This window comes from Archocentrus centrarchus, chromosome 14 (genome assembly GCF_007364275.1).
Source record: "Archocentrus centrarchus isolate MPI-CPG fArcCen1 chromosome 14, fArcCen1, whole genome shotgun sequence".
NCBI classification, from domain to species: Eukaryota; Metazoa; Chordata; class Actinopteri; order Cichliformes; family Cichlidae; genus Archocentrus; species Archocentrus centrarchus.
Genome location: NC_044359.1, coordinates 28696422 through 28711467, shown reverse-complemented (window position 1 = coordinate 28711467; position 15046 = coordinate 28696422). Strand labels below are relative to the sequence as shown.

General features: G+C 40.4%; 1 protein-coding gene across 1 annotated transcript in view; it reads left to right on the top strand.

Annotated features, from left to right (window-relative positions):
• LOC115792407 (acetyl-CoA carboxylase 1-like) overlaps positions 1 to 9154 on the top strand; it is a 33818-nt gene extending 24664 nt beyond the window's left edge. Inside the window, 11 exon segments of the mRNA XM_030746929.1 lie at positions 1725 to 1868; positions 1984 to 2104; positions 3313 to 3409; positions 3526 to 3622; positions 3722 to 3857; positions 3940 to 4117; positions 4197 to 4309; positions 4992 to 5146; positions 6002 to 6172; positions 7258 to 7394; positions 7534 to 9154. Coding sequence (XP_030602789.1) covers positions 1725 to 1868; positions 1984 to 2104; positions 3313 to 3409; positions 3526 to 3622; positions 3722 to 3857; positions 3940 to 4117; positions 4197 to 4309; positions 4992 to 5146; positions 6002 to 6172; positions 7258 to 7394; positions 7534 to 7660 — 1476 coding nt within the window. The 3' untranslated portion in view covers positions 7661 to 9154.
• Positions 9155 to 15046: the final 5892 nt, after the last annotated feature.

Sequence of the window (15046 nt, the reverse complement as noted above, 5' to 3'; positions counted from 1 at the left end):
CCTCCCTGTTTGAGCAATTTTGAAGCTCATTCCATCTGCCTTGCTGTGTTCTTCTGGGATTCCCTTTCCGATCCCAGCCACAGGCCTGCCTGCCACTCAAAGTGGAATAATTGAAAGCGCACCATGAAGTTGTATTTGCATAGAAATAGAGTGACATGCCAGAGGCTGCAGTGCAGGACACCCATATCATTTGTTTTTAATCAGAATGAAAAGTTTTGCTGATGCAGATTGTTTTCTCTTCTCTTCTCTTTTTTTTTTTTTTTCCGCATACAGTTGATTGGTGTGTGTCTGTGTGCGTGTACGTGTCTGCACGCATCACTGCCTCCTTTTTGGCTCGCTTTCCATTCTCTGTCCTTGTCAGTGCATTAAGATGATTCCATTTCAAATTGGATGACAGATCACAACATGACAAACCATGCAAATGGCCCAATGATGGCATATCTATTTGCTGGAAGCTCAATTGTTTTTCGATTGTTCCACTGTTTTGCTCCATTTGTAGGAGCAGCATCACAGTAATGGTTACTGACAGATGTCCACAAGAGGTGATGTATTGCAGTTTAACATTTATTTTTTTGGTTTCATTTTGAGAAAACGATTTTAACCAGCATGCACTGGTTGAAGTAAGGTATTTTTTTTTTTTTCTGCTCAGTTATCATGTGACATCCTGGCTATTAACTGAAACTTAATAGAGAGCAGGAGGCTGTCACCCAGAGATTATCATTTCATTAACTGCTGGAAAGAACTCATATTTTCATGGGGAATGGATAGTAACTACTAGCACAAATACCCCAGCGAGCTGTTGCTACCACTTGGTACCTCGTTTTCTTCCTTCCAATCATCTCCCTCTGTTCCTCCTCCTTTGTCTCCTCCTCTTCTCTCCGCAGTGGAATCTTAATGAATCTGGCGATGGCCAGAGGCACAGGGGTTTTGTGTATGTCAAGGTGACTGCAATGTTTCTTGGGGCAGCCGGCTTTCCTGACAGCTTTAGGAGAGTGCCCTAGATTTGTAGCCAGATACATAACCATTAATGGTAATAAAAAAAGTAAATGATGGCTGAAAAGGTGAGAGCTGAGGGTAGGGATTGAGCTCCTCTCTGATTTTTATGGAAGCATGTCAGGGCCCTGCCACCTGTTCTCAGCTGCTTATGAAAATAGGGTGGGTTGGAAGTGAGATTTTATGGCTTCAGGTTGGCATAGGAGCAACATGAAGATAAAATAAGTTTGGTGGCTTCAGTTTCTCCTTTATACAGGTAAATTGGTGCCCGTTGCAGCTGATGAATAGATGAATCAGAACACTAGTAATGGGCACGAGCAAGTTAAATGAATTGGTGTTTTTAGTTGAGAAAGGGCATGTGTTAATTCAAGCCATGTGTTAGAAAATCAACCATGAAAAGAAGCAGATGCCTTCCCCAGCCTGGGACTTCTGTGACGAGGCTGCCGTAACCTGGCATGTTGGGATGTGTGCGATCTTACTGAGCCCAGATACAGACTAGAAGCTTGTTTGCATCACCTCCTGTTGTCAGCCAGTGTTGCGCAACATTGTTTTGCCTCAATTTGAGACGAGAGAAGCTTTTAAAGGGTAAATCCACACTCCATTGAATTGAGCAGTAAACAGTAAACTAATTTTTAACAGGTTGCAAGAGAACGTCCTTTTTTTTTTTTTTTTTTTTTCTTGATGGATGCATTTCACACTGGGGAAATACATTTGTCCTTTTCCTTTGTTAGGTGCTGGGCAGAGAAGTTTATACATCCAACAACCAGCTTGGTGGAGTTCAGATCATGCATAACAACGGTGTCACTCACTGTACTGTTTCTGATGACTTTGAAGGAGTCTTCACTCTTTTGCAGTGGCTGTCCTACATGCCCAAGGTAACAGCTGGCTGTTTTGAAATAAAATGCTGCATCTGCATGATAAATTCATTCATCCAGATGTTTAGATGATTTAGTATTTGTGGTATATCATAATGAATTATTCTTTCCTCAGTGTAAATCATGTCCCGTACCCATCCTCAATGCCAAGGACCCCATAGATCGGCCAATTGAGTTTGTGCCTACTAAGGCTCCTTATGACCCTCGCTGGATGTTAGCAGGACGTCCCAGCCAGAGTGAGTGCCTAGTCTGGGCATGTATGAACTTGAGAATTAATGGCCCAGTCCAAAGGAAGCTATTTTTGATTATCAAGTAATTCTTTTAATTGTGTATTAAACAACAAATACTAAACCTTTGCTCACTGTAGCTTCTTAAACTTGACAGTTCCTACTTTTTCTCTGCTGCATTGTACTGTAAATGAAATGCTTGGTTTTCGTCTTGGTCGGCTACAACAAGCATTTTGACACCAATGTGCTTGTTGTTCAGACTTTTTATTTTCTGCAGACTAAATGCTCAGTTTTATTTACCAAATATTCTTCCCATTAATTATTAATGCTATTGATGCAGTTCTGAACTGTGCCAAATAAGCTGTTGTGCCTTGTTTAGCATCTAAGCTTTGACTATGAAAGTAATATGCAGTGGGGGAAATACAGTAGCAGTCAAAAGATTCGAGACACTGGTACTGTAATTATTTGATCCCCTGCTGAATTTGAGAGTTTGCTCACTTACAAAGAAATGAACAGTCTCTAATTTTTATGGCAGTTTCATTTTAATGGAAATGTGGTTATACACATTTCACTTTTCCTCTACTGATCATCAATATTGCTTCATCAGCAGTTGTTAAAAAGTCAAGCCCCATTTTTCTCGTGTTATTTAAAGTAAATATAAAGATTTATTATTTCAGCCTGATAGCCTAAGAGTTAAAGGTTGAAATAATTCATTACAAGAGAAAGGCTATTAAGAAACTAAGCAAGAAACAGTGAAGCCTAACACCATGCCGCCAAAGGCCAGATCAGCACCAAAATTGATGCAGTGTGTTTTACACTGCAGGTCAGGACTGAGCAGTGTAATTACTGCTTGGGATGGCAAAGAGATCGGGGGACCGTGTGGGAAGCCAGTCAACGTCTGGTAGTGATGAGTGGCCAAGCTTAATTGAATGGTAACCTCTTAGGCTGGGCATGTTTCTCAGGGTGTACAGGCAGAAAAAGAGCTGAGCAAGTCTGCTTATACAGTCATCCATCACAGTTGGTGCCAAGATGACAGATTCTGAAAATATACACGCTGAGTCTGCATACAGAAGAAAGCCAAGGATTTCAAACATATCACGAGAAGAGAGAATGCTCTTTGGAAGTAGATTAGTGAGTCATTTTCTCTCTCTTTTTTTTTTTTTTTTTTTATAACCTTTATTTACGTTGTCCATGTATTCTACCCTCTCTCAAAAAAGCTCCAAAGGGTTCCTGGCAGCATGGCTTCTTTGACCATGGCTCTTTCATGGAGATCATGCAGCCATGGGCTCAGAGCGTAGTGGTAGGCAGAGCCAGGTACGTTCCAAATAAAACCAGGTCACAAACATAATTGATTTACAAAAAAAGGGCTCCCCTTTTAAAAATGTTATCAAGGTATTAGTAGATTTTAACGCCGGATGGCCTCTTTACAGACTCGGTGGGATACCGACTGGAGTGGTTGCTGTGGAAACCAGGTCAGTGGAACTGTCAATCCCAGCTGATCCAGCCAATTTAGACTCGGAGGCTAAGGTAAGGGTCGCTCTGTGCATATACTCAAGAATGAACAGCCACACAAGACGTTTACAGACACCTGTGTGCTGATGCTACGTCTCTCTTTTTCATATTTAGATCATCCAGCAGGCAGGGCAGGTGTGGTTCCCAGATTCTGCTTTCAAAACCGCTCAGGCCATTAAGGATCTGAACCGGGAGGGCTTACCTCTCATTGTGTTTGCCAATTGGAGGGGCTTTTCTGGAGGAATGAAGGGTACTTCTGGCTCTTTAGACAGATAATCAGTCAATTTGTGATTGAACCCAATCTTTATCTAATTTGGTTTTATCCTCTTTAGATATGTACGACCAAGTGTTGAAATTTGGAGCCTATATTGTGGATGGACTGAGGGAGTACAAGCAGCCAGTATTGGTTTATATCCCCCCCCAGGCTGAACTGAGAGGAGGCTCCTGGGTGGTTATAGATCCCACCATCAACCCCCGTCACATGGAGATGTACGCTGACAAGGACAGCCGGTGAGCTTTGCAGAAAAGGGGCAGAAAACTCATTTTTATGACATCATCTTTTGCTCACTTAAATCCTTTCCGTCTCCAGAGGTGGCGTGTTGGAGCCTGAAGGAACCGTGGAAATCAAATTTAGGAGGAAGGATCTGGTGAAGACCATGAGGAGAGTAGATCCAGTCTACATGGGCTTGGCTGAAAAATTGGGTAAGTCATACATTTGAATTCTAGGTATTCCTCTTTTGGGGATATCTCTTTTCCTCCCCCTTTGGTCTTATCTTCATTTAAGGGAGAAGCAAAAGGTGTGAGCATATGTGCTTTCCCTGTCATTCTTGATTTGGTGTCATCTTCACTGCATTCCCCTGGGAAATGTGTCAGTCACAGCCTGCTCAGTTCAATCACTAGCTCTACTGTCTCTCCTCTGCAGACTATTGATTTTTCCTTTGGACCAGCGCTGCAATTGCTTGGTGCTTTCGGCATAGTGGTGGTTTACTGTGTGGGATTTGGGAGCTCACATACCGTAATTAACAGAAATCAGTCTTTTCTGACCAAAATGAAAGTTTGCTAGAATAAAATGCTATTAGCAGAAGTTAATTCCCAACTGTATTCTCATAGAGAACCTGCGTTGATGGCAAGAAGAAGATAGGCGATCATAGGATTACCATGCTACTATGTATTAGCATTAAATACAGTTTCTTACCTGCTCGAACTGTGTACAAAAAAATGTACAGTTGGTAGAGAGACAGATGGAAAATGTGCAGTTGCATTATACATGGTCAGGAATGAAGAAAAGCATGTTTGACTGCTGATCCATAAATTTTAACCTTTTAGAGTGCTCCAGTGAAATAAGTCAAATATGTTTCATGCTACTACTGTGAAACTCCAACAGGGACCCCAGAGCTGAGCCCCCCTGATCGAAAAGAACTGGAGACCAAACTTAAGGAGCGTGAGGAGTTTCTTTTGCCCATCTACCATCAGGTGGCTGTGCAGTTTGCAGACCTTCACGACACCCCAGGTCGCATGCAAGAGAAGGGGGTTATCACGGTGAGAGTTAATGCTATCATGTGTGCGTGTATGAATGTGTGTGTAGTCTGTGACTAACCCAAAAAGCCCATAGGGGAGTATCAGTCTAGCTGCTGCTGCACCTGCCTAGTGAATAATGTTTGGTCTTAACAGGCTGCGAGATTCATCCTTATAATTATCTTCTGATGACCCTGGTCTATCACCTTAGCAACTACAGAGCAGCCTCAGGCAGACCCCATCTCATTCTGTGCCTTCACTGACCCATCTTTCTCACACACACACACACACACACACACACACACACACACACACACACACACACACACACACACACACACACACACACACACTTTGCTCACATGACCAGAGGGGTGTTTTACAGATGGATGGCGGTTGGGGGTGTTTTTTTTTTTGTTTTTTTTTCCTTCCCTCCTCCCACATGCTATGTACAGGAGAGGATTACTACCTGCACTGAAGTATAGCAGCAGAGAGAGAAAGCAGGCATCCTCAGAGCTTCAGTTCACTGTATTCACTTAATGTGGAGAATGGAACATTAACACACACTAATCTGCTTTACAAGTATTTACACTTCACTAAAAAGAAAGGAGTCCTACATTTATTTTAACCAGATTTTAGCTCAATTTTTCATTAAGGCTGAGTTAAACCTTTAAATTCAATGACATTTGTGTCAAATCAAACCGTTTTCATGCCAGGTAATACAGTGTTTTACTTAAGTGCGACACCTTTGGATTCATTTATAGAAGCTAATGCTCCATATTCACATTGGCATTCAGCAGGATTTGTATCACAGAGGATTTTAGTTCTGTGTGATACCAGCTCCGTGTAATGTTAGTCGCTTGTCTGTTGCCTTTTCAGGATATCCTAGAATGGCAGACATCCCGTCAGTTCTTCTACTGGCGTCTGCGCCGTTTGCTGCTGGAGGAAACGGTGAAGAGGAAGATCCAAGTGGCAAACAGCGAGCTGACAGATGGGCAGATCCAGGCGATGCTGCGCCGCTGGTTTGTGGAGGCCGAGGGGGCTGTTAAGGTAGAACTCAATGCTGCCATTTTTGGTTTTATAAAATCTGTCAATATTCAGTGACACTGAGTGAAAATTATAATATAGAAGAAAATAACTGATATGTCCATAGAATGTGGTGGTTCATAAATTAATAACTTTTACTGGCTTTAGAGAGCAAGATCATGATAAAATTAAAAACAGTCGATTCAGGTTGATTTTATTTTAAACATGGATGAGAACGATGTAGTTAGTTGACCTCAGTGACCTCCCAAACACATATATATATATATATATATATATATATATATATATATATATATATATATATATATATATATATATATATATATATATATATATATATATATATAAAAATAAAAAAAAAAAAACTGTAGAATAATAAAATATCTGTCATGTAGTATACCTTTTCATCATGTCTACCCTTCCTTCCTCCCTCTCTCCCTCCCTCCTGTGCTCCCTTGCTTCTAAGGCTCAGAGTTCCAGCCGTAGGGGTGACAGGAGTCGGCTCAGTGTTTGAGATCTCTTAAGAAGTGGCCTTCCTGTTAGCTAATACATTACCCTAATCAGGACTGGCTGTCTTAAGCCACAATTAATCACAGCCCTGGCACGTGCAGATAGGAGAGCAACACGCTGTTTCTTAATTAAAAGCAAACAGATTAAAAATGATTAATAAGGGCGTTAAATGTTCTTGTGGACCTCAAGCAGGACTGTTCATAAAAAGGCAAGAGCCCATTAAACCCCCAAATCTTCACTAAGCCCTCCAGCCTGGCTTTGTTTGGGAACAGAAAATGCCAGCACTCATGAATACTAATTTTCCCATCAGGTCCAGTCAGCAAGACATCAAGCCCCCACTTTGTGCCTGTCCATCTCTTTTGTTCTTGTTGTTGATATTTATTTGTTGATTCATGATGTTTTATGAATTTTATCTTTTTATACGGTGTGCAACTTTCAATTGTTTCATAAGGCTTTTTTTTTTTAAATTCCACTCATAGTTGCATTATCAGAAAAAGTGGGATTTCCAGACTTTATTCATGCTTGAATATTGTTTACAGTGATGAGTTTTCTGTCCTTTAACACTCCCTGTTCTGCAGGCCTATCTGTGGGATAACAATGAAGAAGTGGTGGCGTGGCTGGAGCGACAACTAGCTGAAGAAGAAGGCGCGAGATCCGTCATCGACGAGAACATCAAGTACATCCGCAGAGACCACATCCTCAAGCAGATTCGCAGGTGCTAATTCAAAGCTGCGCAACAGCGCAAACTGCTGCTGAGCGCTGGAATTAAATTGCTCATTTACTCCTTTCTTTACCTTCATTCACCCACCTGACGGGCACGTTTTCTTTTGTTTTCATCTCTTTCTTTTTTCCAGCCTTGTTCAAGCCAATCCAGAGGTTGCCATGGATTCTATTGTGCACATGACCCAGCACATCTCACCCACTCAGAGAGCAGAAGTGGTGCGTATCCTGTCCACTATGGAGACATCAGCGTCCTCCTAGGGGGGAGGCCTGTCCTTTTCTCACTGCCTGGCTTAGGCCAAAGCCAGACGCAAAGGAGCCTGGTTATGCCTCATCTGAGGCCTGGTCTGGAAACTGAGGCTGGAGGAGCCAACATGATGGCTCTTGGCAGCAGCCATGTTACTAATGAATCGTTGGCAATGAATCTCAGTAAGCAAGAGTTGACTGACATCAGTTATTACATTCTGTAAATGGCAGTGCGCGTATACTAATATTAGGATCAATTCATGTATTTTTTTTACTGAAGTGCAATTAAAGGAATGACAATACAGAAATATGTAGTGAATTTAATTTAATAATATGTCTGGAGTTTACACAGATGGCTCAATAGGATGCCAGTGCTTCTATGATAATCCATGCTTTTCAACTGGAGTGGTCCCAAGAATAAATTAAACATGTTGTCCTTAAAGCGCACCGTGGTTTGTGACATACGCTTGCTAAGATTCGCAAGTGTTTTGATGACCAGCTCAACAATGACAACACATTGCTAGTGGAGTTAGCAAGAAAGGATTTTTTTTTTTTAAACACTTCTAAGTATGGAGCACTTAGTTACTGAACAAAGACAGAATTGAACAGGGGAGCTCAGCAGGGAGCAGGGACAAGGTCCCTTTTAAACCCCAACTATTGCGCAGTTACCCTGCAGTGAGCAATGGGCAGCTCGCCTCACAACAAAACCACAGCTGTCCCCTTCACACAGTAAACGCTGCTTTAGAGGCACTTTAGCGCCGACTGTTCCCTTACATTGCACTCAGAATCCAGCCTGCATTTTAGCTGTTGCAGCTAGTATACGTACCAACAAACATACACGCACAAAGTAAAACAAAGTAATGATAGTAATGCACAGAGAGCTGACAATAGTCTAAATATGACAATGACACTAAACACAGTTTAAAATGCAAGCTTGCTTAGACCGTTTTGTTTGTTTTGGTAGCTGCTGGTTTGGTCTTAAATGGAGAACAAGCTTCACTTTTTTGTTTAGCTTTTTTTCTATAGAGATGTATTTGAGTTAACAGCAAACAAACGGCCAAATTTTTTAAATGTCTGAAAGAATAAAGACTACTGTTACATGTCAGATTTTAACTGTAATCAACTGTTGAAGTTTTTATGTCCGATGTGTGAAATGTCATTTGTTTTTAACGTTAACATTTGAAAGCAGCCTTTGAATCACACGTTCTGTATTTGTGTTGTAACCAAAAGGCAAATTGTTGTGAGAAAATGAGTACCGTACATAATAGCTGAATGGCACTACATGGTCAAATTTAGACCTTTTAGATTATAATGCACTGCTGAATACTAATGTTGGCAATGTGAAATGGCTTCATAGTTAGTGCTGTGCCTTTTTTTTCTGCCTGTATATTGACATGTTTCCCAGTTGCTTTATAAGTAACTGGATGTTTCCTATTTGAGGATGGAGAAGAATTTACACTGATGAGCTCTAAATGTGTCTGAAACTTAAATAAAACTTACCCAACTTAGTTTAAAGTTGTTTTTTTTTTTTTTTTCTTTACAGGAGTCTGGTTTTCAAGAATTTGCACTAATTTAATTTGTCAATTATTTTTATATACTGATGATCCCAGGGACTGATAATCACATCACTGGAAGCCTCGTTAATTCCAGCAGTCAGAACAAAGTCTGTTACTCTGGAGAGACATTTTCTGATTATTTGAAAATGATAGTCTTCCCATTCCTCAATACACACATGATTAAAGTGCCATTTTCTTTCTGGCTTTTAAACTTCAACAGTATTAAGGAGGATGAAGCAGATCAAACAAATATTGAGGGATCTAGCTCATCTTTTTTTTTTTTTTTTTTTTTTTATTTTGTCTCTTTCTTTCATATCATCCCCTTGGCTCTGTCAACTCTATTACCATCTTACCAACAAATATGTAAGACAAATTGAGTTGCATGCACCCAATACCCACTACAATTATAGACGGCCCAATAAAAGAAATGATTCATTTGGTAGTATAATTGGAAATGTGCCTTGCTTGGTCGTGCTGGTCTCCCAGAGGGTTTTGCTCATTTGTGGTGGCATGCTAGGCTGGTTAATTCTGCTTTTAATCACTGACAAACTGCAAAATCAGGTTCCTCGTCAACCACTGGAGGGAAGAGGATCAGTAGGTGAAACTGGCAGAAAGTTGTAATGTTCTTTCTCTAGTTAAGGATGTGAACCAGATCTACTGATATATAGTCATAGACTTTGTTGGCAAAAAAAAAAGTTACTACAAAGGAATTAAATACGACTTTCTTCCCAAATGACGACCCCTAGTGACTTCTGGTTTCACGCAAAAAATGTGACAAAAACAGGCGAGAACAGGAAGAAATATTAATGGAAGAAAGGAGAAAAAAAATCCACATCTGTGATGAGACTGAAAAGGAGGCATTAAGATGAGAAGACTCAATCATGCATCAGAGACAACCATAATTCCACATTCACGCGTCACAATGACTTGACAGCACTTGAGAGACAATGCATGTGACCCAGTTGCAGGATTCCAATTAGCAGGGTGTATGCAACAGTTGAGATGAAAAGAGAACAGGGTCTTTACAGAGCCCCAGGGCTGTCTGATTACTGCCTGAAAACAAGAGTCTTTTGGCCATGACAAAGAGTAGACACACACAGAGGGAGAGCCAGGCCCCAGCTGTTCTCTCTTTTTTTCCCGGGCAGAGGATTCTGAAGAGCTCATCTCATCTCTGCGTTCCTGCCTTCCTTTTTACATTTCAGACATACTGCAAATTTATAACAGTCCAGCCACTACGATGAGATCAGTGTTATGAGTATCATAACTATTGAATTTTTAAATTAATTTTTCCTGTCTGAAAAAAAAAAAGATTGAAATACATTTGGTTCAAAACCTGCCTCTCTTAAGTCATGTGCAGAATGCACGCTGAGCAAAGTCTATATTTTTTCTTCCAGAAATGTTTTTTACTCTCTTAGGCTCCTAACACCACGGATGACCCAGTGTTCTATCTACACACAACAGACAACTTAGCAAAAATATATTTTTTTTTAATTTGTATCTTTAGGCTTTTTTTTCTAGCAGCCTGTCGCAAAAAAACAAATCAGTTGTTCCCATTTCCTTAGTTGAATCTATGAAAAATGCCAACAATAACACAGTTTGACAGGCATAAAATAGTACTGTTGCACCAACAAGGTGATTCACAAAAAGCTATTAGCTGATCAACGTGGCATATATCACCATGGTGTGCAGTGTGTCTAAAAAAAAATTAGAGGACTGAAGGACAAAAGAAGTGGCAGTCCTAAAAAAAAAGTATCCACAGTAGGTCAACAGTATTTGAAAGGTATGTCCTCAACAAAAATCCAACAAAGTCCTCACACAGGACCTGAGAGATGCACCTGCCCCTTCAGCTGATCCATCTACTGTTCACTGAAGCCTCATCAGAAATGGTCTCAGTGGAAGGGTGGAAGAACTAGACTGAAAATCAGTGGCAACAGATCTTATGGAGTGATGAGTCCAAATTAGAAATCTTTGGTTCAAATTTTCATCAATATGTACGGAGGACATCAGGAGAGAGGTCCAACAGTGAGTGCCTACAGCCATCTGTAAAACATGGTGGAGGCTCTGTCGGGGTTTGGGACTGCATTTCAGTCAGTGGGTTGGAGGTCTTGTCAAAACTGATGTCACTGTGAAATCATGAAAATATAAGATTTTCAATACCACCTGGAGAAATCTGATTGGCAATGGCTTCATTTTTCAGCATGACAATGATCCCAAACATGCTGCCAGTGCAGTAAAAGCATCCCTGGGTGCTTTTACTGCACTGGCAGTGAAAACATCCAGGATATACTTCAGGTTTACAAACACACACAATGGAACACTATCAGTCATGAACTGGCCTCCCCAGAGCCCCGACCTCAGCATTATTGAAGCAGTGTGGGATCGTGTTGACAGAGAAAAGAACAAAAGGCAGTCAACATCCACAGAAGAGCTTTGAATGTCGTTTAAGAAGCCTGGAGAACTATTCCTGAAGACTACTTCAAGAAATTACAAGAAAGCTGCCTGAGAGAGTTCAGGCTGTGCTGAAGAATAAAGGTGGTCACACCAAATATTGATTTTTCAAGCTCGTTAAATTGTACAAACTCTGTTTTTGTCCTATATATATTGTATTTTCATTTATGTTTGCACATGTTTCAAATCGCACGTAACAAAATATAAAGAGATGAGGGGTGAGGTCAGACTTTTGCGCAGTGCTGGATATTGTGAATAATACATACAGTATGAGAATGTAAATAAAGTCTTAAGGCTTAATGAAACAATATTGCAAAAACATGATTTCTCTGCTGAAAGTGATTCTATAACACTTTGTAACAAACTGATTTGACAGAACTCAGTGAAAGCACAAAAACTTAAATCAAAATTTAACAGTGTCTGCGCATTACAAGCAACTTGCTTTACACAGCGAAGCTAAATCATAAACGATGCAGACTGGTGTTAAAATTAGGCGCATAGTTTGATTAAGTAGCACATAAGTTCCAGTCCAGCTGTAGTGAAGCTGAACCTATAAGAGGAAATAAAACACTGCTGTCACTCTTGTGGCTTTGTTTGAATTTAGTTTTATGATGGTGAGATTATAATGATAGTGATATTTCCCCATGCATCGCCGGCCTTGTGAGGTATAATCTTTGATAGTCCCATTTGATGAAAAGCAAACTCAGTTTCTGAAATGCAAATCCATGCATAGATCAATATTTAAACAAATGAGTTAGTGCATCTTTAATGCAAGGAGAACAGAGTCATAGTTAGTGAACCTCTCTGGTGGCAGGAAAGCAGCACTTCAGCCCTCTGTGGGGGTAAAAGCTTAACACACTTTGTAATCATCACCACATGATGCCAACATTTTCACTGTGCTGAAGCTTGGTAAAGACATAAGATAGCAGAGGAAATCAGAAAAGGACATGACACTGAAGTGAACTGTGGGACACATCACCAGCATTTTTTTTTTCATCTTAATTTCACTAAAATTACACTTTTGAGGGATTTTATAAAATATAAAAATCAAATGGCAAAAAGCCCTCGTTACATTCAGTATATAGAAGTGAAATTATTACAGTACATTGTTGATGAGTGTGACAGTGACCTGTCCTGAAAATGCTGCTCACACACTTAATATTTGTCACAGATACTATAACAAGAAAATCATAGCTTAGTTAATATGAACCATAATATGGAAGAAGCTCCATATAGCTGTGCATTGCAGACCAGGTAAAGCTGTCCCCTGTACCATGCCTCCCTCCCCTCTCTTCCCTCATCCCGACATTAACATTCATGGAACCACTGGAGTGTTGCAAGCTTCGTACATCGAGCCAACTACAATATGTACGTGACTGAGGGTGAGGGAGGAGAGGAAGGTTGGGGCCCCCTGAATAAGGTCTGTGGAAAATGGGGAGGGGCAAAGGAGGTCGATGGTAAAGGTTGCCCAGTATGGGATTGTGGAAAGGTCAGCAGCCGAGGTGCAACACCTTTGGCCATACATCACAATTATCACTGTAGGTCACCAACTGGTATAGAAAATATGGAAGCAGTAATAGATCCGCAGGGTGTGTTGGAAGTGTGGGCAAAGCCAGAATAGCAAGATGACACTATCTGCTGTTACTGTGTCTCTGAGAAAATGTCACTACAAATATAATTGTTCAAGCCACTCTGGAAACAAGGCTCCAGGCAAAGGCAGCCTATTGCTCTGTCGCTTTGAGCTATAGACTGAAATCACAACAGCTTCTGGGCTGATTGCAGTTGAACTTGTGCAGATATTCAGAGTCTCTGGAGGATAAATTAGTCCAGCACACAACTCCCATTATTTTCATATAATGCACTGTAGTACAAAATGAAGCTTTATTTACTTTCTTATACTTTCTGCAAACAAGCCATCAAACACTAGTGTGTGTTTAGTGTTTGATAACTAGTCATTTAATGCTGTTATGTAAATCTGTAGTCGAAAAAAAAGGAATGTCAGCTTAAGAGGAGTGAGCCGAGTCACCTGTTTGACTGTGCAGCACTTAAAGAGGATAAGTCACCCAAACCAAGTACAGTGCACCAAAGACAGATTTTACAATAAATGAACCTGAAAATGTCTTGATTGACTGATTGATTGATTGACTGATTGATTGATAATGTTATACTGTGTTCCTTAGCCTCACAGACTGAACAAACTCAAATTAAAAATAAATAGATAAATAAGGTAGAAATTATTAAATGAAACAAGTAGACAAAATTATAGCTAATCCTCACTATGCAGGTAAAACACACAGATAGCTTACTATAAGTAAGTAAACTTAAAAAGTTGTATAAATTATGTGAAATTAACTAATTTCATGTTTGAATTTACAGTTCATTTGGCATACACCGAGAACTGTGTTTACTGTATGTTCCCCTGACTTAGTCACCTCATCTAATGAATACAGGAATGTTGTAGTGTGTGTTTACTGTTGCCAATTTGACCTTTAAATGCACCATGAGTCTAGAACAACATAAGGGTGCACCATCACAGGATTTTAAAGGAGCGTGTCGAGATAGAAATTCAGATTAATTAATATGTTCAAGGAAAGACTTAGCCTACGCTGGACTGTGTGCTACTCATTATGGGTCATGTTATGCACAGTTTAGCTGAATGCAAAGATCAGTCCAGTCCCGCAATGGCTCCATTGGAGAGATGTGTCACATTAAATTGCATGCATTGAGGGCATATCAGTGGAGCATAGAAAGCCAACTCCACATGGAACTGTTGGTTTACCGCATCTCATAATGCACGTCCTCTGGCTCTGAAGGACAAAGGCAGCCAACCAGTGAAATCACTGTGCTTGACAAGCTAGCTTGTAGTAATGTCATGTAGCAGCATTAGTTTACGACAGCTAAATCAGACTGATAAAAGCCATATAAGTTCTCAAGAATCTGTCCAACCTCCAGATGGGTGCTGGAACGAGTACAGACTGAGAAAGGGGGGAAAGGCAAATTTTTGATTTTAGGCAAATTTGCCTCAAAAGAAACTTTTATATGGCGTGAGTCTAGATTTGGTTAAGTAACTGGAGTGATTGCAGGCTATTCACTAATACTGTTAAAGCTTGCTGCTCATAATTACAAGAGCTGAGAGCTTACACTAAAAAAAGAAAGATTTCATCTACCAAACTTGATTATAATCAGGTGTATTTTTGTGAAACTGACCACTGGAGTACAAAACAAATCAAGGATGGGCTACAGCTGGAGAATGCCTCTACAGTCACCTCCACGCTGCTCATGCACCGCATTACATGCACGTATGCACACATACCCTATGCAGAGCAGAGTTTTTCACACTTGAACATACAAGCTTAAACTGCAGGTGAGAGCAGCGCCGACCATCAGTGGGTCATGT